The 27,395-nt window shown below is 38.2% G+C and overlaps 1 pseudogene and 1 gene segment (V, D, J or C); one reads left to right on the plus strand and one right to left on the minus strand.

Annotated features, from left to right (window-relative positions):
- LOC122116639 overlaps positions 1-27,395 on the plus strand; it is a 1,030,500-nt pseudogene that overhangs the window by 657,893 nt on the left and 345,212 nt on the right.
- On the minus strand, positions 13,915-14,505 carry LOC122116645. The segment is given in 2 exon segments: positions 13,915-14,300; positions 14,425-14,505. Coding segments are annotated over 2 exon segments (402 nt in total).

The following is a 27,395-nucleotide window of genomic DNA, read 5'->3' on the forward strand; positions in this document are numbered from 1 at the left end:
TTACCTCATCTTGGTTTAGTTTTGGCATGTCAATATTTGCTAGGAAGAGGTCCATTTCTGTCAAGTTCTCAAACTTATTAGCATAAAGTTTTGAGAAGTATTCCCTTATAATGTTCTGAATCTTGCTTGTTTCCGTGGTGATGTTTCCATTCTCATCTCTGAGTTTATTAATTTGGGTGTGTTCTCTTCTTTTTCTGATAAGATTTGCTAAGGGTCTGTCAATTTTGTTAATTTTTTCAAAGAACCAACTCTTTGTTTTGTTGATTCTTTCTATAGATTTTTTGGATTCTAATTCATTTAATTCTGATTTAATTTTGATTATTTCTTTCTGTCTAATGGATTGGGGTTTATCTTGCTGCTCTTTTTCAAGGAGGTTTAGATGTGTCATTAAATTGTTAGTTTCAGATCTCTCCAATTTGTTGATGTAGGAGCTCAGAGCTATAAACTTGCCTCTGAGTACTGCCTTTGCTGTGTCCCAGAGGAGCTGGTATTTTGTGTGTTCATTTTTGTTGAATAGCATGAACATTTGAATTTCCTTTCTAATCTCTTCGATGACCCACTCATGATTCAGCAGTGTGTTGTTCAGCCTCCATGTGATACCGGACTTTCTTTGGTGGCTTTTGGTGTTGAGTTCTAACTTTATTCCCTTGTGGTCAGAGAGAATGCAAGGTATAACTTCAATGTTTCTGAATTTAGACAAGTTTGCTTTGTGGCCTAAAATGTGGTCTATTTTAGAAAACGTTCCATGTGCTGCTGAGAAAAACGTGTATTCTGATGCTGCTGGGTGAAATGTTCGGTAAATGTCTGTTAAGTCTAATTGATCTATGCAGCTGTTTAGATCTGCGGTTTCTCTGTTGAGTTTTTGCCGAGTTGATCTATCTAGTGGGGAGAGTGGTGTGTTAAAATCCCCAACGATTAATGTCTTTGGATCTATATGGGATTTGAGGGAAAGTAGTGTTTCTTTGATAAATTTGGGTGCTCCATTGTTTGGCGAATAGATATTTAGAATTGTAATATCCTCCTGAAGGAGAGATCCTTTAATTAGTATGTAGCGACCTTCTTTATCTCTTTTCATGAATTTTAATTTGAAGTCTATTTTATCTGATATTAGGATTGCAACTCCCGCCTGTTTATGCGGTCCGTTTGCTTGGTAGATTTTGTTCCAGCCTTTAACATTGAAAATGTGTTTGTTTTTATGGGCAAGATGTGACTCCTGCAGGCAGCAGATAGAAGGGTCTTGTTTTTTAATCCAACTAGACAGTCTATGTCGCTTAATTGGAGAGTTCACTCCGTTAACGTTAAGAGATAGGACTGAGAGGTATTTGGGAGTTCCTGCCATGTAATCCACCTTCTTGGGGGCTGGGAAAACTGGGTTCTTCCTATGGTTCTTGGATTTTCAGTTTGGGTGCAGTTTCTTGGCCTTTGTTGCGGTCTTGTTGGTTTTCTATATGTAGGACATCTTTAAGAATCTTTTGTAGGGCTGGTTTGGTGGAGATGTATTGTTTCAATTTTTCTTTGCTATGGAAGGTTTTTATTTGGCCTTCAGTTATGAAGTAGAGGTTAGCTGGGTACAGTATTCTTGGTTGATAGTTGTTTGTTTTTAGGGCATGGCATACATCATTCCAGGCTCTTCTTGCTTTGATTGTCTCTGCTGAGAAATCTGAGGTGATTCTACTTAGTTTCCCTTTATAGGTGATTGCCCTTTTCTCCTTGACAGCTTTAAGGATCTTTTCCTTGGTCTGAGTTGATCCTGTGTGGATTATAATGTGACGGTGGGATGTCCTATTCTGGTCTGGTCTATTTGGGGTTCTAAAAGCTTCTTGTATGTGAATAGGCCTATCTTTTTGTATGTTTGGGAAGTTCTCTGCTAGGATCATGTTAAACAAATTTCCTAGACCATTAACTTCCGTTTCTAGGTGCTCCTCTACACCCATTATCCTTAGATTAGGCCTTCTGATGGTGTCTTCCAGGTGTTGGATAGATCTATCATACTTCTTGGACTTGTCTTGGATGGTTGTATGTTCTTTCTCTATTATATCTAGGCTGTCTTCAATCCCTGAGACTCGATCTTCTGCATGGTCTAACCTGCTGTCAAGACTCTCTACTTTGTTTTTTATCTCTTTTCCTTCTAATTGGTCAGCTTTGATGGCTTTAAGTTCTTTGATGAAGCTCTGTTTTAGGTCTTGTATGAATTTCTTTACTTCCTTAATTTGGTGTTCAGTGTTTGTTCTCAAATCACTTAGTTGATTGGTTATGGTTTCTTTGGACTCCCATTCCTTCTGTTGGGTTCCATTCAGCATTCCCTTTGTGGTCTCCCTGACTTCCTTCAGCTCTTTGTTAATGGATTCCATGAATGCCTTTAGTGATCTTTGTGTGTTCTCTACCTGGTCTCTCAATTCCTGAATTACTCTCTGATTAGCTTCCTCCCGTTTGTGGGATTCCTGCACTTCTCTTTCCTCCCGTTCGTGGGATTCCTGCAGATCTCTTTGAGTGTTCTCAGCCTGCTCACGCCATTCCTCCCTTTCTCTTTGAGTATTCTCAAGTTGTTCACGCAAATCCTGTATCAGTTTTTGAGTAGCTTCCTCAGGCTTATGATATTCCTGTATAAACTTTTGGGATGCCTCCTCTCTCTCCCTATCACGCTCATACAGAGTCCTTTGTAAGTTGTCAAACTTCTCATTTATCATGTTTGCCACCAGTGTTTGTAGAGCTATTTGGGAACTCTCCTCTGGATTGTTCATTATTTGATCTGACCCCTGATTATCAAGATTGGGAATTGAGATACCCGGATTTGCCATTTTTCTTGTGTTTTTCCGGCTTACTCTGCCCATTTGAGATGAAAATAGCACTAGTTTTGTGCTAGAACTCTATCTTAAGGCAACCATCAACCAACGTTTGCATTTATATAGTTCATAGTCTACAGATACAATCTAGTTCAACAGATACATCTATTCAACATCAAACAACTATATGTTAATGGGCTTCGAACCGCAGAGAAGAATTTGGAAAACCAGAAATTTTTGGGGTTAGGGAGAGATGTGGGTAAAAATTAGGAATAGATTGGTGTGGGGAGGCACAGGGAGAGTTAACTATGTCCTAATCTCAATGCAGGGAATAGGTTGGGTAGGATGCAAGTAGAGAGGGAGAGGAAAAAGAAGAAAGGGAAAGGGAAATGAAAAGAGACCAGAAAAAAAAATTAGAAACGTAAAAATTAATATAGTTATGGAGATTGAAAGACCATCTATTTAGAGAGGAATGTGAATATAATGAGAAAACAGGAGGGAGATAGAGGAGATGTGAAAAACTTAAAAAATGCTTAAAATATTATATAGGTATAAAGAGGTAGTAGTGCTATTAAGGAATTTAAGTCTCAGAGGTTTTGGATTGAGTAATAAATTTGTGGATTAAGTGTGTACACAATGGGGGATAGGGTCTACTAGTTAACTATGGGTTTATCTGAGGATGTGCAGGACAAGAGTTAAGTCACATACAGAAGAACAAAAGAAAGGAAAAGGTGAAAAGGATAAGAAAGGGAGAAAAAAAAAGATCAGAAGTTCAGTAGAGCTAGACAAAAAATAAAAATATAATTAAGAAAGAAAGAAAAAGAGAGAGAAGATAAGAAAAGAAAGGAAAACGTACATTCACGTATTCCTAAAATAAAAATTATAAGAGGGAAAAAAAAGTTACTGGAAAACAATTATTTTTTCAAAAAAGGCAAAAATTAAAGATTAATAAAAGTTTTAGAAAAGGAAAAAAAAAATTTTTATATATATAAGGTACCAAAAAAAAAAAAAAGAAAAAAGAAAAGAAGAAAAAAAAGTTCTTTGATTTTTTTGGGAGGGGTGGGAAGAATCCTGTATCTCCCTTTTGACTGTAACCAGCCTCTTGTTGGAGTCTCTGGTCAGCTTGAGGTCCTGTGGCTTGATTGGTTTCTTAAGTCAGTTTGTTGGAACAGGCAGAAAAATGCTCTGCTTTACCCAAGATTTGGAGATCCCCCTCCCAGGTTAGTTTAATGGGATCGTGATCTGCTTTGAGAATCACAAAAGAGGGGTGATGAGACTAGGTTCTGCTAGAGTTGAGGACTTTCAACAAACAGTAGCTTTTCCCTGGGGCTATTTTGTGAAAAATTCACAGAGCCCACCCTGGAGCCATTCTCAGGTTTTCTGTTTTTCAATTGATTGTGGAGGCTGCTAGAGGGAGGGGCAGCCTCTGACTCTGGTTACCCAGTGAGGAAAGCCACTCCAATGGCTGGTGCCTGAGCTGGGTGACTTTTCCCTGGATGGAGCTGAGTCTGGCAGGTCACTTCGCCGTTAAGTTCTTGTGACCTGTTAAATGACTTGTTTTATTCCAAGGCCTGAGTTGGAGCTAGCAGCTCCTAGGAGCTTTGTCGGTATCCAAGATGGAGATCACCGGTGCTGGGGAGGGAGGGGTGGCCTTCCCTCCTCTGCTCCCTGAGAAGGAGTGAGGAAGTCGGGCTTCTACTCACGCCGAGTCTTGGATCGTTGGGTCGTCTCTGGTCTGCAAATTGCAGGATGAAGATGTCCGCTCCTTGTCGGTTCTTGCTGGTGATGAGTAGAATCCTCTCGCCCGCTGCGTCTGGCTCCTTCGTCCAGGACTCTGTGTGAGCACTCAGGTATGGCCGCGGCTGCGGTCGCCGCTACGACCCTGCCTCCGCCGTGGCGGCTGCTGGCAGGCGCTCAGATGTGTCTCCTTGTCTTGGCTTCCCCTCTCTTGTCTAACTCTCTGTCCTGTGATGGCACACTTGGTGTGATTCTCTGGATTAGGACTGTTCACTGGAACTCTATAACTGCTTTCTATGCGAGAGCTTGTTCAGATTCCAGCTTCTTCTCTGCATCTTCCCGGAACTCCTCCTCTTTTAGATCTTAAGTGAAGCAGTTTTTTGTGTACTAGGCCTGGGGCTTGACTTAGTCCCTGAGCTTTTGTGCTCTAGGGTGATAGTGTGCCAAATGAGTTACAGCTTCACATCCAACCTTTTGGTGTTTAACTGGTGACAGAGACTCATTGTCTTTATGTCCAAGATGACCTCCAACTCTAATCGTCAGATCTCAGCCTTCTCTGTAGCTAGTATTATATGCATGACCACCAATAAAGCAATTTTCACAAGTTGTATTTGGGAGATGTGATTCATATAGTTACAGAAATGGTAAATTGCAATGAGGTCAAGGGTAGAGTTGAGAAACTGGAGCCACTCAGTTAGCAAAGAACATCTTCAACATGGGGATTCACAAACAGTGATGCAAAAGTGAAATGAAGAAGGTCTCCACATACAGATTTGCATGTGGACATACTTCATCCCATTGTGTAGATTTGACAATCTACAATCTACACAATCATACCAGAGTTATATGAACAGGGTGATCACATGGTATTTAACACTGGCAGTCCGAGAAGATGATGTGCAAAGATAACACTGCTCTTTCAAAACCAATGGACCAGGAGTAACTCATTACCCAATCAGTGTATTCTTCAGTACCATTTCCTACCAGAACTCCATCTGAGTCTTGATTTGATGACCTTCATCTTTTAAAATATTAATGTTCTCTGCACCACATGCTCACATAATTCTTCTTCAATGCTCTTTTTTTAACCAATTTTGATGATGATTTATAAGCTTCCCTAAAAGATATGCCAACCTCCTTCACTGTTCTGAAAAGAAAAAAGCCAGAAGTGGTGCTGTGGCTCAAGTGGTAGAGTGCTAGCCTTGATCTGAAGAGCTGAGGGACAGCACCCAGGCCCAGAGTTCAGGCCCCATGACCATACCCACCCAAAAAAGAAAATGTGGTACATATATACAATGAAATTCTATGCCTCCATCAGAAAGAATGTCATTGCCCCACTTGTTAGGAAATGGAAAGTTTTGGAAAAAATTATATTGAAGTGAAGTAATCCAGCCCCAAATAAACATAGGTGCCAGGGCATGTGGAGGGCTTAAGTGTAAAGGAAAATCTATAACTATTCAGGCATGACATGGAACAAATGGGGAGAACCAGTGGTTCATGCTGAGCTAGTTGTTTTTTTTTTAAATTGTGAAAAAATCAAACAGAGGGTTTACAATTACATGGGCAAGATAATGAGTACATTTCTTATCAAGCATTGTTACCTCCTGCTTTGCTTACCCTACCATCCCTTCCCATCTCCCCTACCATCCCAATCCTCCCCGCTCCTCGCCCTGTGCCAAAGTTGTGAAGTTCATTTTTCAACATAAGGTGTGGTACATTTCATTGTTGCAATGTGTCCACCTGTATCCCTATTTAAACAATTGTTTTTTCCTTTCCCCTCCACAAATTATATCAACAACAAATAGAGTGAAAACAGGGGTTATAACATGAGGGAAGGACATACAAAGGAACAAAGAAATATCTTATAAATATGTTAGAAACAATAGCAAGAAAGAAAAATGAAACATTTGAGTCCTTATCTTGGGGTCCATTTAGCCTAACATCAACTTATCTGACCATTTCTGCTTGTCTCAGACATATACTAGTTATTTCAAATAAGGGAATCCATGGGACTTATATTTCTTTGGGCCTGGCTTACTTCACTTAATATATTTTTTCCAAGACTTTCCATATCCTAACAAATGGAGCAAGGTCATTCGTTTTGATGGAGGCATAGAATTCCATTGTGTATATAGACCACAATTTCTTGATCCATTCATCTATTGAGGGGCATCTGTGTTGGTTCAATATCTTAGCTATGGTAAATAATGCTGCAATAAACATAGTTGTGCTGGTAGCTTTAGTGTGGTCTTGTTTGTAAACATTTGGGAAAATGCCCAAAAGTGGGATTGCTGGGTCATAGGGGAGCTCTATGTGGAGTCTTTTGAGGAACCTCCATACTACTTTCCAAAGTGGTTGAACAAGTTTACACTCCCACCAACAATGAAGTAAGGTTCCATTCTGTCCTCATCACCTCCAAAATCTGTTGTTTTTAAAATTCTTGATTTTAGCCATTCTAACTGGAGTGAGGTAGTATCTTAATGTCGTTTTGATTTACATTTCTTTTATGGCTAGGGAGTTTGAGCATTTCTTCATGTGTCTATTGGCCATCCTTCTTTCCTCTTCAGAGAAGTTTCTCTTTAAGTTTTTAGCCCACTTATTTATTGTGCAGTTGTTTTTTGAGGATTTGTTGTTGGGGAACTTAATTTTTTGAGTTCCAGGTATATTTTAGATATGAGACCCTTGTCCATTGTATGGCTAGTGAAGATCTTCTCCCATTCCGTGGGCTTATATTAAGTGATGTAAGCCAGCCCAAAGAAACATAGGTCCCAGGGTTTCCCTTATTTGCAATATCTAGTATATGTCTGAGTCAAGCAGAAAAGGTCAGATAAGGTGATGTTAGGGAAATGAACCCTCAGATATGTATTCAAATGTTTATTTTTCTTTCATGCGATTGTTTCTAACACATTTATAAGATTGTTTCTTTGTTGCTTTGTATGTCCCTCCCCCACAGTATAACCCCTGCTTTCACTGTGTTTGATGTCAGTATATTTTGTGGATGGGAGGGGGGAAAAGCAAATCATTTAAACGGGGATACAGGTGGACCCATTGCAACAATGACATTTGCAAGTCGTTATGTCAAATAATGAACTTTACAACTTTGGTGGGGGGTCAGGGAGGAGGATGGGAAGGGGAAACAAAGGAGGAGGCTACAATGCTTGATAACAGATGTACTCATTATCTTGCCCATGTAATTGTAACCCCTCTGTACAGTATTTTCACCATAAAAAATAAAAAACTTATTAGAAATAAAATACCACACTTAATTTGAAACATGAAAAAAAAAAAGAGTGAAGTTGTACATGGAGCCGTATGGGGAAACCTTTCTCTATACTCACTTGCCTCCTGCAGAGAAGAGCTGCCACTCTCTTCCTGCTCCAAGAATATGGCACCCAGATACCAGTGTTCTGAACCCACCTCCTGGCCTGCAGCTCTCCTGCCTTATTCACACCCACATTTCATCCTCCTGAGGCTAAATCAATGAGTTTGGGATATTATTCTACACATCATGCGTATAAACTTAGTTTCCCTCACTTATACACACTCTTTAAAGAAATCTACCTCACAATTTTGTTATCTAACAAATTGCCAAAGTTTCCACTACAAATAATAGCTATCACTCGCAACCCAGAGATGGTGATGCCAAATGCTCTCAGTACAGCATCCATCTTATATCATTGGTCAAAGTCAGTTAAAAAATGTTATAAAGATGTGTACTTAACTTTTAATTGCTGTAACAAGACCTTAATAAAAACAACCTGAAGGGAAGAAATCATTATTTCAATCTTAGATTAGAAATTTTACTCTGTCATGTGGGCAGAGTACAGTGGAGCTCACATCATGTCACCCAAGAAGCAGAGTGAATGTTCTCCTTCCTCCCCCTGCTCTTTTATTGCACAAGAGACCACATCCTATTGAAAGGAGCTGTGGACTATGAGGTGGATCTTTCTCTCACAGTCAATTCTCTCTAGAGTGTTTCTCACAGACAGTTTCAGAAATACACTTTCTTAATCTGCAAGCAATCCTACCCATTTGACAATGCAGAAGAACTACTATAAAGGGTCTTCCAAAGTATATGTTTTCTTGAAACTTTCATGAAAATGGTAAGTGTAGAAATAAGATTATTTAGCAATATATAGGTTAGCAATATATATGTTTCCTCAGAAGTGTCCATGCTCTACATTCTTACATTTCTGTCTTTAGGACAGGCTCTGGACAAACTAAGCTATGTTTCATCAGATGCCTCATAATCTGTGTTTGTGTATGTGTGTTTGTGTGTGTGTATCTGCACATGATGCATCTTTCTCTTGATATTTATAAATATACACACATATATATGTATGTATGCAGCAATAAATAAATCTATATGCATGTTTTAAAACCTATAGCCCATAGGGATATATGCCACTCATTTTTTAACTGTAAAATTAATGATATTTGAAAAGTCTTTACTGTACATATAAAGTCACATTTTATCGCTCATTTATATATTACCATACATTTATATATTACATTATATAATTCTGTAATATTGGTAATAGTACTAACTATTCCTTGGATGTTTCCATAAATGAACTAAAATGTATTCTATTCATTCATATATTTTGTAGATTTTTGTATTTCTACTGTTTCCGATTGTTTTGTAAATATCTAAAGTGTAGCAATTGGTTTTTAACGAAAATAGTGTGCAATGAACCACTCCAAAAATTTTTGGCATATAACCCAATTACTTATATTCATCAGCAATTCATACTTTTTTTGGTCACTCATGGAGCTTTAACTCAGGACTAGCACTCTCTACTTTAAGCCACATGTCCATTTCTGGTTTTTCAGTGATAATTGGAGGTAAGAGTCTCATGGACTTTCCTGCTGACATCCTCAGACGTCAGCCTTCTGAGTAGCTAGGATTTACAGGCATGAGCCACCGGCTCAAGAGCATTCACACTCTTAATGACCATTGTTCAGACTGGAGCTCTTGTATTGCAGGTCACTCAGCTTGCCTCTGACATGGATTTTGTTTGATCTTCCTCAGTGGCCAAAGAGTTACTTCTAAAGTTCATAAGCAACATCTAGAGATCAAGGTACATAGAGAAATTCAGGTCACAAAATGCCCAACACAGAAACACATTTGAAAAGGTCTTGTAGTCCAAAGCCTTGAGCTTGCTAAGCAATTGTTTTATTTTATTTTTATTTCATTTTATTTTAAAGATGCTGTATAGAGGGGTTATAGTTATATGAGTAAGGCAATGAGTACATTACTTTTCGATCATTGTTACCCATTCCCTTGTTGTCCCACAATCCCTCCCTTCCCCAACCTCCCACACTCCGTGAGCCATACACCTAGGCTTTCTGTTTTAGTTTTGTCTATTAGATAGAGGTAAGACCACGTTCTATCTATCTGTACCTCCCTTGTAGCCATAAGTATAAGGGGGTATAGCACAATGCCTAGATTCCTTTCAGATTGCTTTGTGATAATGATTTGCCAGTCTAGCTTCAACTTCAATCTACTTATTTCCTTCTGTGACTTTTATGCAAAATGCTTAATAATTGTTTAATCTTGATATATACTCAAGTTTCTAAAACTATTATTATTTTGAGGCCTGAGATCATGGTATTGATAAGGAGTTGTGCATATCTAAATAATTTTTTCCAAGTTAAGATCTTCTTAGCCAAAATAAGCATGTGCTAAAGCCTAGTTTCTGAAGCTTTGTATGGATCCTTGTTACCTGATTAAAGTAGAGATTGCTAGTCAGAATATATAGGTGAGTTCCTAGTATTTATATGTCTGATCCCAAGTACCTGACAGGAACAACCTAGGGGAAGAAAGACAGTATTCATTTGGGCTCATTGTGTCAGAGATTTCAGTTCACCATCCTTAGCTTCCTTGGCCTATGGAGAGGCAGAATATCATGATGTTGGACCATATAATAGAGGCTACTCAACTCATGGCAAACACGAATTCAAAATTATATAGGAAGAGGTAAGGGCAAGATTTAGGCCCAAGGACAGTCCCACAAATGTATTTCCTCCAACTAGGTGCTTTTACCACCTCCCAGTAACACCACCCCATCGTTAACCCATCAAATGATGAATAAACACAGAATCCAGGAGTGTGAAGAAAGCATAGAGGACAGAGCTAACTGAGAGAGACCACTTCTTTGCTACTTTTCCACTGAATGTTGATCAATGTGAATGAGAGAAAGCATGAGTTTGGCTAAAGAAAGAAATGCTGATTGGCTGAGGAAAAATTCCCGTCTGTTCCTTTGTACCATCTGACTGTACAGGTGAAAGTATTAGTATCCCCCGTATTCTTGTTTCACTTCAGATTTGAAGACCCGGAAAATTGTTCCTATTTGCCTCCAATGATAAGATACATTGGGTAAAAATTATAATTAGCAACAATAGCCTTGGAAAAAGTTGTACTAATTAAAGCAAGCCTGACACCTAGTAACATAGGATGTGCCTATAAATCTACAAGTAAACACAATGGATACTAAAAGACAAATCATTACATATAGACATAATTTAACAATAGTCTAAACATTCACACAATGAAAACAAAGGAGTATGTTCTTAGGAACAGAACACAAAGGTTCAATAGCTATGTGCATATGACCATATAAATGATGCTTATCAAAATGAGCTCTAAGACATGTGCTGTTTTCAGTTCTCTCTTTTTTTTCTTCTCTTTTTTCTTTTTTTAATTGTAAAAATACAATTGTAAAAATTGTAAAAATACAATTGTAAAAATATAGAGGGGTTGCAATTACATGAACAAGGTAATGAGTATATTTCTTATTGCCTCCTCCTTTGTTTCCCTTTACCATCCCTATGTAGGACAAAAATCAGCATCACATCACCTGGGTTATTATCCTGAGTTCAGAGACACAGAGAGGAAGAGAGTGAGGGCAGAGATGAAAAGTGCTGCCAGGAATCTAAGAACACCAGAAAGCAGAGAACTGATAGATCAAAAAGGACCCTATGTAAAGGGCAGTGTCTTGGTTCAAGTTCCCATCTTCTATTTCAATTAGGCCCTCAGAGTGTAACAACAATAATCAGAGCTTCATGGCACACAGTCCCATTTTGACAACCCAGTAAGTATACGTTGCCACTTTGATATCTTCCTTTGATAACCAGAAATTAGATCTCTGGCATAGCTCTCCTTCAGACATTCTGACAGAAAGGACAATTCAAGCATCAATTTTGTCCTTTGTCTCATCATTTTGTTGTTCCCTTTTCCTTCCTTAATTCAGATAAATGTATATATAGTACACAGGGTACCAAAATAAAATAGAGCCAACAAGGGATAAACCATAAGTGAAAATAGAAAAAAAAATGAGATGTACAAGTCGTTTTGTGGAAAAACGAACTTTACAACTTTGGTGGGGGGTGGGTGAGAATCGGGTGGGGGGGAGAGCAGGGAGTATGGGAAGGGATGGGAAGGGGAAACAAAGAGGAGGCAACAATGCTTGATAAGAAATGTACTTGTTATCTTGCCCATGTAATTGTAACTCCTCTGTACAATATTCTCACAATAAAAATTAATAAATAAAAGAAATAATGCAACAGTGATACTCACAAAACAATATGTTGGAAATGAACCTTTCAACTTGGTGGGGGTGTGATGAGGGAGGGAAAGTGGGAGGAAATTGGGGGAGAGTGTAACAATATTCAACAAGAAATGTACTCACTACCTTACATATGTAACTGTATCCTCATTGTACCTAATCTTGACAATAAAATTGAATTTTAAAAAAGAATCAACTTTCCTTGGAGGGACAGGAGAGAATGATATTATTTTACTCAAATCTGACTTGTTGAATGGTAATTTCTTATCTTACTAGTTAAAGATAATAAAGATGTAATTAAAACGGAATCATCTTTTTCAATTTATATTACCCTCATGACCACAAAAGTTTTAAACTAAAATTCAAAGCTTAAATTTTATAGGCTCTGTGGCTCTCTTCCTCAGATCTATCCTCTTGACCATCATTCCATGACAGGTTATCCATTCCCCAGATCCACAGGGGTCCAACCCTGCTGCTTTTAGGAAGGTGGATGGATTCTGAATATGTGAACAGACAGTCCACACAAGAGTTGTTTTGTGATTTGTGTGGAGAAATGTGAGATGAAGGGTGGAAGTGATCTGCTGACGATCAGTACAAGATGAGGACTAACTATTGCTAAATCAAGCAGAAGAATTGAAGGAGCCTAACTTCAAAAACAGAGCTCCCAGACAATTAAATTTGTGCCCTAAAAAATCTCAATATTGTTGAATTACATGGGTGTCTGGATTATCTAAAACACAAGACACTTGAGTGGAAAAATCAATACAAAACATTGCCTTTTAAAATGAAACAGCTGAGCCGGGCGCTGGTGGCTCACGCCTGTAATCCTAGCTACTCAGGAGGCTGAGATCTGAGGATCGCGGTTCAAAGCCAGCCCGGGCAGGAGACACCGTGAGACTGTTCTCTCCAATAAACCACCAGAAAACCGGAAGTGGCGCTGTAGCTCAAGTGGTAGAGCGCTCGCCTTGAGCTGAAGAGCTGAGGGACAGCACCCAAGCCCAGAGTTCAAGCCCCACGACCGACCAAAAAAAAAAAAAAATGAAACAGCTGGGCACCAGTGACTCAGTCTTGTAATCCTAGCTACTCAGGAGGCTTAAATCTGAGGGTCGCAGTTCAAAGCCAGCTGAAGCAGAAAAGTCCATGAGAGTCTTATCTCCAATTAACCACCAGAAAACCAGAAGTGGCACTGTGGCTCAAGTGGTGAGTGGTAGCCTTGACATGAAGATTTCAGGGACAGTTTCCAGTATCCAATGTCCAGAATTCAAGCCCCATAAAATACACACACACACACACACACACACACACACACACATACACACACACACATATATATGTATGTATACACAATATGCATAAAGAATCAAGAAATCCTATAGTCTGCAGCATGATGGATAGAAGTAGAAAACACCTTGTTAAACAAAGTAGTAAAAACAAAGAGCATCATCTATACTGCTTCTCACTCAAGCAGACTTCAAAAAAGTAAAATGCAATAGTGATACTATGGGGCTGATAAGGGCACAGGATCAGAGCGCAGGAGGTTGAACACAGAAGAAAGATGGAAGACTATGATCAATGCACATAATACACATATACTGAGAAACCCAGAATCCCATTAATTGTTACAGATATGTACATTAATAAAAAATAGGCTATCAGAAAATAAAGGAATAAAATCTGAAGCAATGAATCCATTCTTTGTATTAGAAGCAATTCCTGCTTAAATTACCGTTATTTATTTTATTATTGCATAAATATCAACTGATGCCACAATTCAGACTCTCGAAGTATTAACTGGCTTTTTCTTACAACATTCTGAGCAGGTGGAGGCAGCAGGAGGAGCAGCTGGGGCAGCCCAGACTCACACTTCAGCTTCCCTGGGAGGTTTTTGTTATGCTTTGTATCACTGTGGGAGGCAAACTGCTATACTGTTGACAGTAATAAGTGGCAACATCTTCGGGCTCCAGGCCACTGATCCTGAGAGTGAACTCTGTCCCAGATTGACTCCCACTCCCACTGAACCTTGATGGAACTCCGGTCGCCAAACTATCTGCATCAAAGATCAAGGGTTTAGGAGCTTTTCCTGGTTGCTGCTGGTACCAGGCTAAAATATACCCAATGTCCTCACTGGCCCTGCAAGTGATGGTGGCAGTGTCTCCTAGAGACACAGATAGTGAAGATGGAGACTGGGTCATCTGGATGTCACACTTGACACCTGGAAGCAGACACATGAAAATAAATATCCACATTAATTATCAAGTTATAAGAAGGCATCCCTGAAGAGTAAGCATCCTGCATCACACTGAGTTGTGTTAATCCCTAGCATTGTCCTTCTTTACCTGGGAGCCAGAGCAGCAGGATCCCCAGGAGCTGAGCAGGGGTCCTCATGTCCATGCTGTGTGCTGACTTGGACTGACTACTGCCTAATGTGAGCAGCCTATGATGAATTCCTGAGCACACTGGGCTGTGCTGTTGGTGCATGCAAATCAGCAGCAGAGTTATACACAGCTGTCCAGCTGCCTCATCTCAGAAACTCTGCACATTCTGAGTCTCAAGGGAACTAGGTCGGGCAACAGAATAAGTTTTAAACACAGAAGAGAATCTCCAAGTTGCTTTCCTGTGATGTGCTCACAACAATGGTAGCTTTGAGGATCAAAGCTTCTTTTCTTCTTATTTCTTTAACTGAGTCAAGACGTTCACTGGACTATTAGATCCAGGAATTCACAAACAAATTTTGCACAACACAAATTTGGCATTTCTTTATTATTATGCTGGACAGAAAGTTTTACAGTAGCTCTGATTCACTGATAATCTATATGTGTCAACTTATCAGCACTGCTGGCCTGTAATGAATTCAATCCATGGAGGTGGAATAAGTGTAGCTGTTGTGTTGATAAGAAAATGCCTGGACTTCTGTACTGTGCTGTTCAGGCTTATTATCTCCTCCATCTCTGAGTTTTTGTCCCAGGTGATCCATACAAGCATGTCCTTTCACAGCCTTTCTCCCTTCATATCTGAACAGCCTTTATAATTTTTACTGACCTAGAATTGTGTATCATTTTATATATCCATGCTGAAGGTTCTCATATTATTCCTTCTGGCTTTTAATCATCTTCACCACAACTACTATGTTCAGAAGCAGAGATAGATTATCTTGAAAGCTAGGATAAACTCAGGTTATCTTGAAACCTATTTTGTGGCCTAAACCTACATATGTCTCCTCTGTTCGGTGGACTCTTCTAGTTCCTGAGAGAACACTGTGCTGCACACCTTGGTAAAGATATTGGGCCAAAGCAGGGTGAGTATGTTGTAATCTCTGAACGGAGTCTTGAAATCAATAGAACATGGAAATGTCATCCATATTGGGAGGAGGCAACATGGGAGAGCTGATTTTCTCTGCAAGGGAGAAATAGCATTGTTGACTCCATTGTAGATGCTGAGATGGAGTGACCCAAGAGGACATCCATATGTGTTGGATTTGCCTGTGCAGTTGTCAGGGCTCAGGAAGTCACTGTTGCATGGGATACAAAGTCAGCTCATCTTATCCATGTTATCACATTCTGAGGAATGTCTGAACAAATCTGGGGGTGGAGACAGGGGGTGTATTATATAATAATGTAAGTGACGTAACACTAAGAGTTTCATATTACCCAGAAGAGTTGTTGATCATATGACTAAATTAATGAGGGAAAATTAGAGCCAATATTCATACTCTTGAGTTAAAAACTGTAAGCTAATTAAATGAAAATTTTATCTATTGTTAGTGACATATTTCAAAGATTTTATACTGAATATTTTGTGGAAAGAAGAAAATCAGAAAATTTTTCCAATAATTCATTTAATAATAACCTAATTTTGTGATGTGAGTGAAGTAATTACCATAAACATACATGTGTATGCATGTAAACATATGTATATATGAATGTGTACATATAAATATATATACATATAGATGAATAGATGCACAGGTGAATAATTTTTTCTAATCTAGAAGTAATGATGCTTTAACTTTAATAATGGATAGCACCTTCATTAATTGACCTCATTTCTTCTCTCATAAATAAAGCCAGTGACCCTTGAAGAACAGTTTATTTCTTTATGAAAACAGGAAGAGAAGAAGATGAGTTTGGATCATTTGTTGTCACAAACTACAAATTCATAGTGGATGATGTAAAGGAAGAGTGGAGAGAAATCAGCTAATAAGTAATGCCCATTGGCCAATTTTGTGAGGTTTTGAATATTGAATAAATACCAAAGTATTCCATGAAATAAATTGTAAGTCCTTGGATTAGTAGTGATGTTTTCATTAGGGGTGTGATATCCATAAACCACCATATATTTCTCCATAAATCTTCACAATTTCAAAGGAAAAAGAACAACTATATAGCAGAGAAATCCAACAGCCAACACCTTAATCTAGAATTGAAATAAAGATCATCAGTAATGATGTCCTTACAGAACTTAGCAGCACTTCAGTACTTTGCTCACAAATATCCATTACTGACAGAACACTGAGGGGGAAAAGGCACAAATCTAATCCAATCTGGTATGTGATCACCATGAGTGATAAGACCACAAAATTTAAGACCAAACTAAAAACCTGTTCCTTGTTGGGTTGATTATTGGGGATGTGGTCTGACTACTTTGTTCTGACTCAACTGGAACCACATTCCTACTGTTCTCTGCTTTCCTAGAGGTTGAATTATAGCTGTGAACCACTATGGCCATCATGACCATTAAAGTATTCTTTTATTTGGAATTTTTGTGTCTTGAGATCATTCATCTACAGCCATCTCTTCACAAGTTCATAAGCATGGTATGTACAGTGACTAAGATTAAAGATTGAGTTCACATGTCTGGTTAAGAGAACATCAGTGACTTCAAACTGAGATCTTTTTGAAAACATAATGACATAGTGAGCTATATCTGTAAAAAAAAATAACCAGTTACGTATTCCTAAAATAAAAATTATAAGAGGGAAAAAAAAGTTACTGGAAAACAATTATTTTTTCAAAAGAGGCAAAAATTAAAGATTAATAAAAGTTTTAGAAAAGGAAAAAAATTTTTTATATATATAAAATGTTCTTCATCATACCAATGGTCCCTTTGTTTCAAAGCAGTTTTTCTTTTGATTTCTTTTAACTGGGACAAGACCTGTCCACTGGAGTGTTAGTTCCAGAAATTTACAGACTTTTTTTTTTTTGGTCGGTAGTGGGGCTTGAACTCTGGGCCTGAGTGCTGTCCCTCAGCTCTTCAGCTCAAGGCGAGTGCTCTACCACTTGAGCTACAGCGCCACTTCTTTTACAGACATTTTTGACATATGTCTTTATTATCCAGAACAGAACATTTTGGAACTGCTTTTGTTCACTGATAACCTTTATATGGCAACATATCAGCACTGCTGTCCTATAAAGCAATCCATAATGGTGAAATAAGAAATTAGACCTCATTGATAAGAAAATGCCTGGACATTGTGTAATGTACAATTCTACCTTGTTCCTCCTTCTTCTCTGAAGATTTTTTGTGCTGATCAGTTCATAAAAGCAAGTCTTTTCAGAGATTGACTCCCTTCATACATGAATAATCTTTTCTACCAACCTAACCTTGTGTATAATTTCAAAAGCTTGTGCTTAAGTGCCTTCTGGGTTTTAAACATCTTCACCATAGCTACTGTGTTCAGAAGCAGATTATTCCTGATAAGGAGGATAAACTCAGGTTATCCTAGAATCTATTGTGTTGTGCAAACCTGCATCTGTCTTCTACACTCCATGGTGTCCTAGTTACTGAGACAATACTGTGCTCATCACCTCTGCTAAAGATATTGGGTCCAAGCAGAGTGAGTAGAACATCAGAAAGGAAGATGATGTTGGCATGTTTGAACAGATTTTTGGAATCATTAGCACCCAGAAATGTCATCCATATGGGGAGCAAGCTACAAGGGGCTTGGAAGCAAGAGTGAGGAGAGCGGATTGTCCATGCAAGGGAGAAATAGCATTGTTGACTCCATTGAAGGTGCTGAGATGGAGTGACACAAGAGGACATCCAGATGTTTGGGATTGGCCTGTGCAGGTGTCAGGACCCAAGGAGTCACTACTGTGTGGGATACAAAGTTAGCTTGAGCTAAACTAATAAGAGAAAAGAAATGAGCTATCAAGTGCTATTCATTGATGAATTTGGATATCACATCCATTAAAGAAATTGTAAATCCTTGAATTCATAGCGATATTTCAAAAGGAAAACCTATTTGTAAGCTATCAACAAGGTCTCCATGCATTCTCACAAATTACCAAGGGGAAAGAATAACTGAGCAGAGCAATCTACCAGCTATCCCCTTAGTCTAGAACTGGAAGGAAGATTGCTAGTAATGGTAATTCAAAACATGAACCTCCTAACAGACACCACAAAAACAACACAGCAGCACTTCTGGACTTTGCTCACATATATGCACCACGGAATATAAACCTGTGAGAAAACAAGTACAAATCTAATCTGAGAAACATTCAGCACCATGGTTAGTTTTGGTCACCGATAGTGATAAAACCACAAAATTGGAGGCCAGACTAAAGAAACTGTTCTCTGGTGGCCTAATGAATGAGATGTGGCCTTCCTAATTTTCCCTGACTGACCTAGAAACACATTCCTACCATTGTCTGCTTCCTTAGGAGTCTGAACTACAGGTATCAGCCATCATGCCCAATATGGTATTAATTCATCAATTTTTCTGTGTGTTTTGAAATCATTCACTTTTTACAATCATTTCTTAACAAGTACATGATTATTGTATGTACTGTGACTAAGATTAAAAATTGAATTTACATGTCTGGGTAAGAGAATTTCTGTGACTTTGAACTGAGATATTTTTGACAACATAAAGACAAAGTGACATTTTTCTGTAGAAAATAGCAACATATACAGTTTTTGACCTCTGCTTTTGTACTGCTAGAAAATAAGAATGAATTTGCTTGTTTTTCAGCATATATAAGTTGCACAAAAAGGGTTTCATTGTGACTTTTTCACTCATGCATACAATGTAAATCATCAACTTCATGGCGTTAATCCCTATTCATTATTCCCACTTTTCCCATCTTAAAACCTTTCAACAGGCTTCACGGTTCTATTTTACATATGACATTAAAGCACTTAAATCATATTCACCTTCATTTCCTCTCCTCCCTTCTCTGTCCTTTCTTCCCAGAAATCCATAGAACCTATTTTATCTTCCTTTCATTCATTTATTTAGTATATATTAAATACATGAAGGGCTTTCACCATGATATCTCACCTGTGCATGTCTCATATTTCTTGCCTTTTCTTTTATCTTCTCTTTTGTTCACTTTTCTTATCTTTTCTTTTCTTTTTGCTGGTCCTGGTCATGAACTCTGGGCCTGGCCTATGTCTCTAAATTTTTATGTTCAAAGCTATCCCTCTACTACTTGAGCCACAGCTCTGCTTCATTATTTTTTGTGATTAATTGGAGAAAGACACTCACTGAATTCCTTCCGAGGATAGCTTTTAAACACTATCCTGAGATAATGTTTAAGTAGCTAGATTTACCACCAGCACCTGGCTCTCACATCATATTATAATCTGAATAATCCATTCCTTAGTCTTTCTTTTAGAACCATCAAAGTTAATTTGAAGTAAGCCAGGCCCAAAGAAATATAGGTTCCATGGTTTCCCTTATTTGCAATAACTAGTATATATCTAAGACAAACAAAGACTGTCAGACAAGTTGATGTTAGGTGAAATGAACCCCAAGATAAGGATTCAAATTTTTTTTTCTTTCTTGTGATTGTTTCCAACATATTTATAAGATGATTTCTTTGTTGCTTTGTATGCACCTCCCCCATGCTTACACCTCCCTGCTTTCACTGTATTTGATGTTAATATAATTTGTGGAGGGGAAGGGAAAAAACAAATTGTTTAAATTGGGTTACAGTTGGACCCATTACAACAATGAGATGTACAAGAAGTTTTGTCAAAAAATGAACTTTACATCTTTGGTGGGGCAAGGGGTCCAGGGGGTGGGGGATGGCGAGTGGAAGGGATGGTATGGGGAAACAAAGGAGGAGGCTACAATGCTTGATAAGAAATTTACTCACTATCTTGCCCATGTAATTGTAACCCCTCTGTATGGTATTTCACAATAAAAAAGTAAGGATTCACAAGCTTCCTTTGCATTCTTCCCTTCTTAATATTTTAAAAATCAATTTAAATTGAAGTATAGTTATATATTTCTTTATACTTGCATAGTCAGATGTAAGATAGAAATATTCTTCCATTACTGAAAAATATCCATTAGAATTCATAGATCATTTGACAAATTTTCAAGGAGAGTTGGCAAAGATTTCTGTTTACAATACAGTGAATAGTAGAATAGAGAAACGAAAGAAAATTCCAGAGAGGAAGTTCAAACAAACTTGATCCAGAAGCTCATTTTTATACTAAGATATGATCTTTCCCTGCCTCTGTCCTCTGCCTTCCTGTGTGCTACTTATGTATCAGGAGAAGCATTTCACTTGTTGCTAATCAATCCTAGATCCTTGGCATGTACAAACTTCTTTCCTGACATACCACTAGGATCTCAGTTTCTTAATATGAAGCCAAGCCTTAAATAGCCAAGCACACGGCTTCTCAGAAAGCTCAATCTTCTTTTCTGTACATTGTCTTTGCAAAGGATTTTGATTCATAATCCTTAATAGCAAAGTCTTTACAAACAATAATAGCTATTTGGAGTAAGAACCCTATGTGTAATAGGTATATTGTAATAAATAGGTATAATAGATACATTAGAAGAGAAAACACCATTGTCCATTCTTCCATCTGTGAACAAGGCTGTGAGTTAAATATTAGAGAAGGAAAGGGTAGTAAGAGTTCCAAGGAACTGTCATTATGAATTCTAGGGACATAATACATAAAATTACTTTCTCTTCTTTTACCTGTGTACAAATCACCTAAAACAAATTAAGATTGTTTTCACTGACAAAAATGTTGAAAATGGTCAATGATATTATAGTATACTACGTGTGTCTCCAAATATGACTACATAGAGGATCTGAGTATGTTCATGACATTAAACATTCTCTCGGATGATTTCTAATTATAGGGACATGATGGAATGAATAACTAACATCTTTGATCAAAAGGTGATTTGGTTAATCAGTGATATTGCATCAGAGTTTAATTGTAACTTTTTCCCATTCCTCTCCCTCTAATGTTAAGAGATGAGGAGACAGTGTGGTCCAGGAGACCAACAGTCCACTTCTCTTTTATATTCAAATTTTAATTTTTATTGTCAAGGTGATGTACATAGGGGTTACAGTTAATTATATAAGTTAGGCAGTGAGTACATTCCTTGTCAAACTTGTTACCCTCTCCCCCATTTTTCTCCCATTTTCCCTCTACAACAAACCACCCCAAGTTGTACAGAATATTTCCAACATATTGTCTTGTGAGAATCACTGTTGCATTCATTCTCCCTTTGTCTTTTGTCTCACCATTTTTGTTCCCCTTTTTTCCCCTAATTCAGACAAACATATATACAATACCCAGGGTACTAAAATCAAATCCAGTGAGCAGGGGATAAACTATATGGGGAACTAAAGACACAAAAGGAAAAGGAAATTACATAGTACATTAAAAACAACAACAAAGAGAAACCTTTTGTGTCCATGTGTTGGAGTTCATTTCACTTGCCATCATCTTGCTATTTGTTATTTGAATACTAATGTCATTGAATTTTTTCACTTTTTATTTCAATGTACTGTTTGAATTGTTAATGGCTGACCTCTATCTACATAGCATGAAAGTACCAGCGATGGGTCAGGTGTGTAAGAAACACACTGAAAGTTCATCCTAGTCCTCCCAGTTTTGAGACTGCATTCAAACTGCAGCCAGGTCACATCAAGTCCCTTTGCTCATGGCCTCTCTTGGGACTCTGTCACTCACACATGGAGTGAGGGTTCAGAGAACAACTCAGTGATTGAATGGTTTATCATTGACAAGAATCAGTGAACCTTGGCTGTTCTGCATTTTGCTCCCAAATTGCCAGCACTTAGCACTAGCAAAGCATCAAACATTTGCTTATAGATTTCTATAGAATCCTTCACAATTATTTGAAAATATGAAAGGATCTCACACTATGCCACACAGCAATTGTGAAGGTTTGTGATGTCACAAACTATGACACAATGGTCATGACACCTGGTAGTTTGATGTCACAGGGGTCATGAAGTCCCAGTGGATTCCGATATCACATTTCATATCTGAAATATTATAAGCCCAGAAAAAGAATATGATCCCAGAAAGGGCCTAATATATCACAATGGCAGCATGTCACAAAAGTTATGAGGACAGGACAGGTTCATGTTGTCAAAGTGGATTAGTGATATCATAATGGCAATGTGATGTCACAAAGATATTGTGATATCACAATGGTTATGAGGTCACAATGCATTTCTGATATTAATCCACATGCCAAATTTGAAATAGAATGAAATCACAGAGTAGGCATTCAAAAATGTTTATGGTATCACAATGACCATATGATGTCATAATGCTATGATGTCATTGTAGGCTGGTGTCAAAATGAGCTCATGGTATCTTAATGACTATGTGATGTCACATTTATAATGATGTCACTATGATGTTACATTGGCATGTCTGACCTCAATTGTCCTTAGTTCACAATGAGGATATTGGTACACAAAGGGACTGCAATTTCACAAAGACCATGTGTTTTTAGAAAGGTTCTCAGAGATCATAATAGGTTTGGGATGTCACAATGTGATTGTGAAGTCACAATGGCAATGTAATTTCACAATGGTTTTGTGAAAGTGGTGATGAGGTCACAATAGGTTTGTGATGTCATGAGTTTGTAGTATCACAACCACATGTCCAATTTTAATTGCTGCTATTTCCCAATGAGGATGTCAGTTCACAGAAGGTGCTTGAAGTCCCAAAGGCCATGAATTTTCTTAAATGTTATGAGGTCATACTGGGTTTGTGAAAACACAATGGAACAGTAATATCACAATGGCAATGTGATGTCACAATATTATGTCATAATAATGTTTTGGTGTCACAATTATTAGGTGATGCTATATTGGTGATGGGATCACAATATGTTTGTGATGTCACAATATAATGGAAATGTCACAATTGCCATTCATTCACAATGAGTATATGAGTTCACAAAGGGACTGTGATGTCTCCAAAGGTACATGTTTTCACAAATGTGATGAAGTCCTAACAGGTTTTGATTTCTCAGTGTGACACAATGCTCATGATATCTGCCAATATGACATCATAATTTTCATGATGTCACAGTAGATTTCTGATATCACATGTCAAACCTGAAATATTATGAGGTTGAATACAGATTATGAGCTCACAAAGGGCCTAAGATATCACAATGGTAGCACATCACTAAAGTTATGAGGACAGGAGGGCAGGACAGGTTTGTGATGTCACAGTGAGTTAGTGATATCACCATGCAACATGATGTCACATTGGTTATGATGTCACAATGGATTTCTGATACCAAACACATACCACATTTGAAATAGCATGAAATCACAGACTAGGCATTCATAATGTGTCTATGACATCCCAATAACAATGTGATGTCCTAATGGTATGATATTGTAGTTTTATAATGTTAAAATGAGCTGATTGTATCATACCAACAATGTGATGTCACACTGGTGATAATGTCAGAAAGGGTTTGTGATGTTACAATGGCATGTTTGATCTCAATGGTCATTAGTTCACAAAATTGGTACACAAAGGGACTGTGATGTCACAAAGGACATATACTTTTTCAAAAGTGCTAAGATGTCATAAAAGATTTGGGATGTCATAATATAATTGTTATGTCACAATGGCAATGTGATGTCACAATGGGATGATACAATGTGATGATATAATGGCATGTCTGATCTCAATTGTCATTTTTTCACAATAAGGATATGGGTACACAAAGGGACTGTGATGTCACAAAAGCCATGTTTTCTCAAAGAAGCTCAAAGGTCATAATATATTTGGGCTGTCACAATGTGACTGTGATTTCACAATGGGAATATGATGTCACAATGGATTTGATGTCACAGCTGTGATGGGGTGAGAAGGGGTTGGGGATGTCACAACAAGTTTCTAATATCACAGTGACATGTCCCATTTTCACTGCTACTAGTTACCAATGAGGATACAAGTTTACAGAAAGAACTTGAATTCCTAAAGGATATAAATTTTCTGAAATGTTATGAGGTCATAATAAGTTAGTGAAAACAAAAAGGGATGGATATCACAATGGCAATGTGATGTCACACTATCATGTGATAATAATGTTTTGATATCACAATGTGTTGCTTATGTCATACTGGTGTTGAGGTCACAATAGATTTGTGATATCGCAATGGGTGGGTGAAGTCAAAATTACATGTCAGGTCTCAATTGTCATAAATTCACAGTAAGTACATGAGTTCAAAAAGGGACTATGATGTCTCAAAAGGTAGGTGTTGGCACATATGTTATGAAGTTCTAACAGGTTTGTGATGTCACAATATGACACAATGGTCATGGTATCTGACAGTGAGATGTCACAATGGTCATGATGTCACAATGGATTCTTTATATCACATATCTTACCTGAAATAGGTCGAAAACAGACTGTGAGCCCACAACAGGCCTAAGAATATCACAATGTTATCATGTCAAACAGTTCTGAGATTAGAACAGGTTGGTGAAGTCACAGAGGGTTAGTGATATCACAATGGCAATGTGATTTCAAAAGATATTGCAATGTCACATTGTTCATGAGGTCAAAATAGGTTTCTGATATCAACACACATGCCACATTTGAATAGAATGAAATCACAATAGCCATTCAAATGTGTATATGACATCACTGGGACAATTTGATGTCATAATGCTATTATGTCATTTTTATTTTGTGAAGTCACAATGAGCTGTTAGTTTTACAATGACACTGTGATGTCACATTCCTGATGATGTCACAAAGGATTTGTGATATTACAATGACATTTTTATCTCAATTGTCATTAGTTCACCATGGGGGATGGGTTCAAAAAGGGACTGTGATGTCACAAAGGCCAAGTATTTTTCAAATTTGATAAGAGGTCCTAATAGTTTTGTGATTTCACACTGTTTCTGAGGTCACAATGGATTTGTGCTGTACTAATGAGTTTGTAATATCACAATGGCATGTCCAATTTCAATTGCAACTATTTCACAATTAGGATATGAATTCAAGGTAGGAGCTAGAAGTGCCAAAGAACAGGAATTTTCTAAAAGGTTATGAGTTCATAATAGGTTTGGGAAAAACCTAGTCCCTTTGTGTGCTAATATTGTAAACTAATAACAATTGAGATCAATCATGCCATTGTAACATCATAAAACCTTTGTGACATCATCACCACTGTGACATCACATTGTCATTATGACACCATCAGCTCACTGTGACTTCACCAAACTACAATGACATCATAGCATTATGAAATGACATCATCAACCCATCACAAACATCACAAACCTATTGTGACCTCATCACTGGTAATTGTGACCTCATCACCAACTAATTGTGACATCAAAATGTTTTGACATGATATTGTAACATCACATTGCCAATGTAATATCACTGTTCCATTGTGTTTTCACAAACCTATTATGCCCTCATAATATTTTAGAAAATTCACGGCCTTTCTGACTTCTAACTCCTTCCTTGAACTGGTATCTTCATTGTGACCTTGTAGCAATTGAAATTGGACATGTGATGGTGATATTACAAATTCATTGTGACATCACTATCCAATGGAGACCTCATCAGCACTGTGACAACACCAACCCTTTGTGAATCACATTGCCCTTTGTCACATCACAAATCACATTGTGACATCCTAAAGCTATTATGACCTCTTAGCACCTTTGAAATAACACATGGCCTTTGGGACATCACAGTCTCTGGATAACCATATCATCATTTTGAATTAAGGACAGTTGAGGTCAGACATGCCATTGTGCCATCATTATTGCTTTGTGACATCATCTCCACAGTGACATCACATTGTCCTTTTGTTTGCAGTAAGCACACTGATCTCCTCCTAGAGGTTCCCTACTACCATTTGCAAATGAAATTTACTGTTTTTGCCAAGGGTTTCTTGATCCCAATACTGGTGCTGCTACCAAAACTCAAACTCCCTTCTTAGACTATTTTTCTTCCAGGGTATCTCTGTTATCAAACACCCACTGAGCAACCATTACCAATACAGATAAGACCTTTCCCTCAAAATCTTCTAACTTTTGAAGCTTTCTTCAAATATCTGGGGCTGATTGGTTAACAAAGGCCATATTTGGGTCTCTTCAATTCTCCGGGGCCTCAGGATCTATAGCCGTATATGTCCTAGGGACCCCTAGAGCCATTCCAGAAAAGCATTAGGGGACTCCCTGGAGAGCTGTAGAGTCTCACTCAGTATAGTTAAATTAGTTGGTTTCCTAGCCACTGCCTGTATCCCTGCTAACATAGTGGTGATAATTGAAAAGCACCTGCTTACCTCGAACACTTTTGTAGTCCCAGCTTGGGCAAGTCTGAGGAAAGATTTGCTCCAAATGGACGGGTTCATCAGTGGGGAAACCATCTGGTACATGGACTGCCTTCAAGGCAATGTGCTGGATTCACTCTCTTTCCTCCCAGGTGAAAAGCACCTGTAAATGTTTCTGACAATCATCCCAGGTAGTTGATGTGTGAAGAATACTGTCTCTAATAAGGAGATGAGCCCCTGGGGTTTATCACAAAAGGACAAATTTTGCTGTTTCCAGTTATACAGGTCAATAGTTGTCAAGGGAACATACATTAAAAAGAAGGCCTGCCAACCATCTCCCCCATGCACCTGTCTCAAGGGTAATAAGGGGACTGTACCACCTTGTACCACCTCAGGATTGTACAAGGAACCACTTCTGGTATCTGGGGACTTAATGTCAGAGGTGCTGATAGCATATACCAGTGGGTCTTCCTCTGAGCGATCCTGCAACACCAGTGGAGAAGATTTTTCAGTTATGAGAAGTTTAGGACATTGTTATCCCATCCTGGAATAAAAGAAGTTAAACAGGACACAGAATTATCAGCAAACACACACAGAAAAATAACCACAGACACTTAACCCACATGTCACACATCTCTTAAAGATGACCCCTGGAGGAGGCCCCAGATGACTTCTCAAGGATGTCCCAAAAGGCTTCCCAAGCAAGCCCCAGATGACCTGCAGAGGAGGTCCCAGTTTGCCTCTTCAGGAAG

This window comes from Dipodomys spectabilis, unplaced genomic scaffold, assembly GCF_019054845.1.
Source record: "Dipodomys spectabilis isolate Male_0828 unplaced genomic scaffold, ASM1905484v1 ptg000137l, whole genome shotgun sequence".
In the NCBI taxonomy this organism is placed as follows: domain Eukaryota; kingdom Metazoa; phylum Chordata; class Mammalia; order Rodentia; family Heteromyidae; genus Dipodomys; species Dipodomys spectabilis.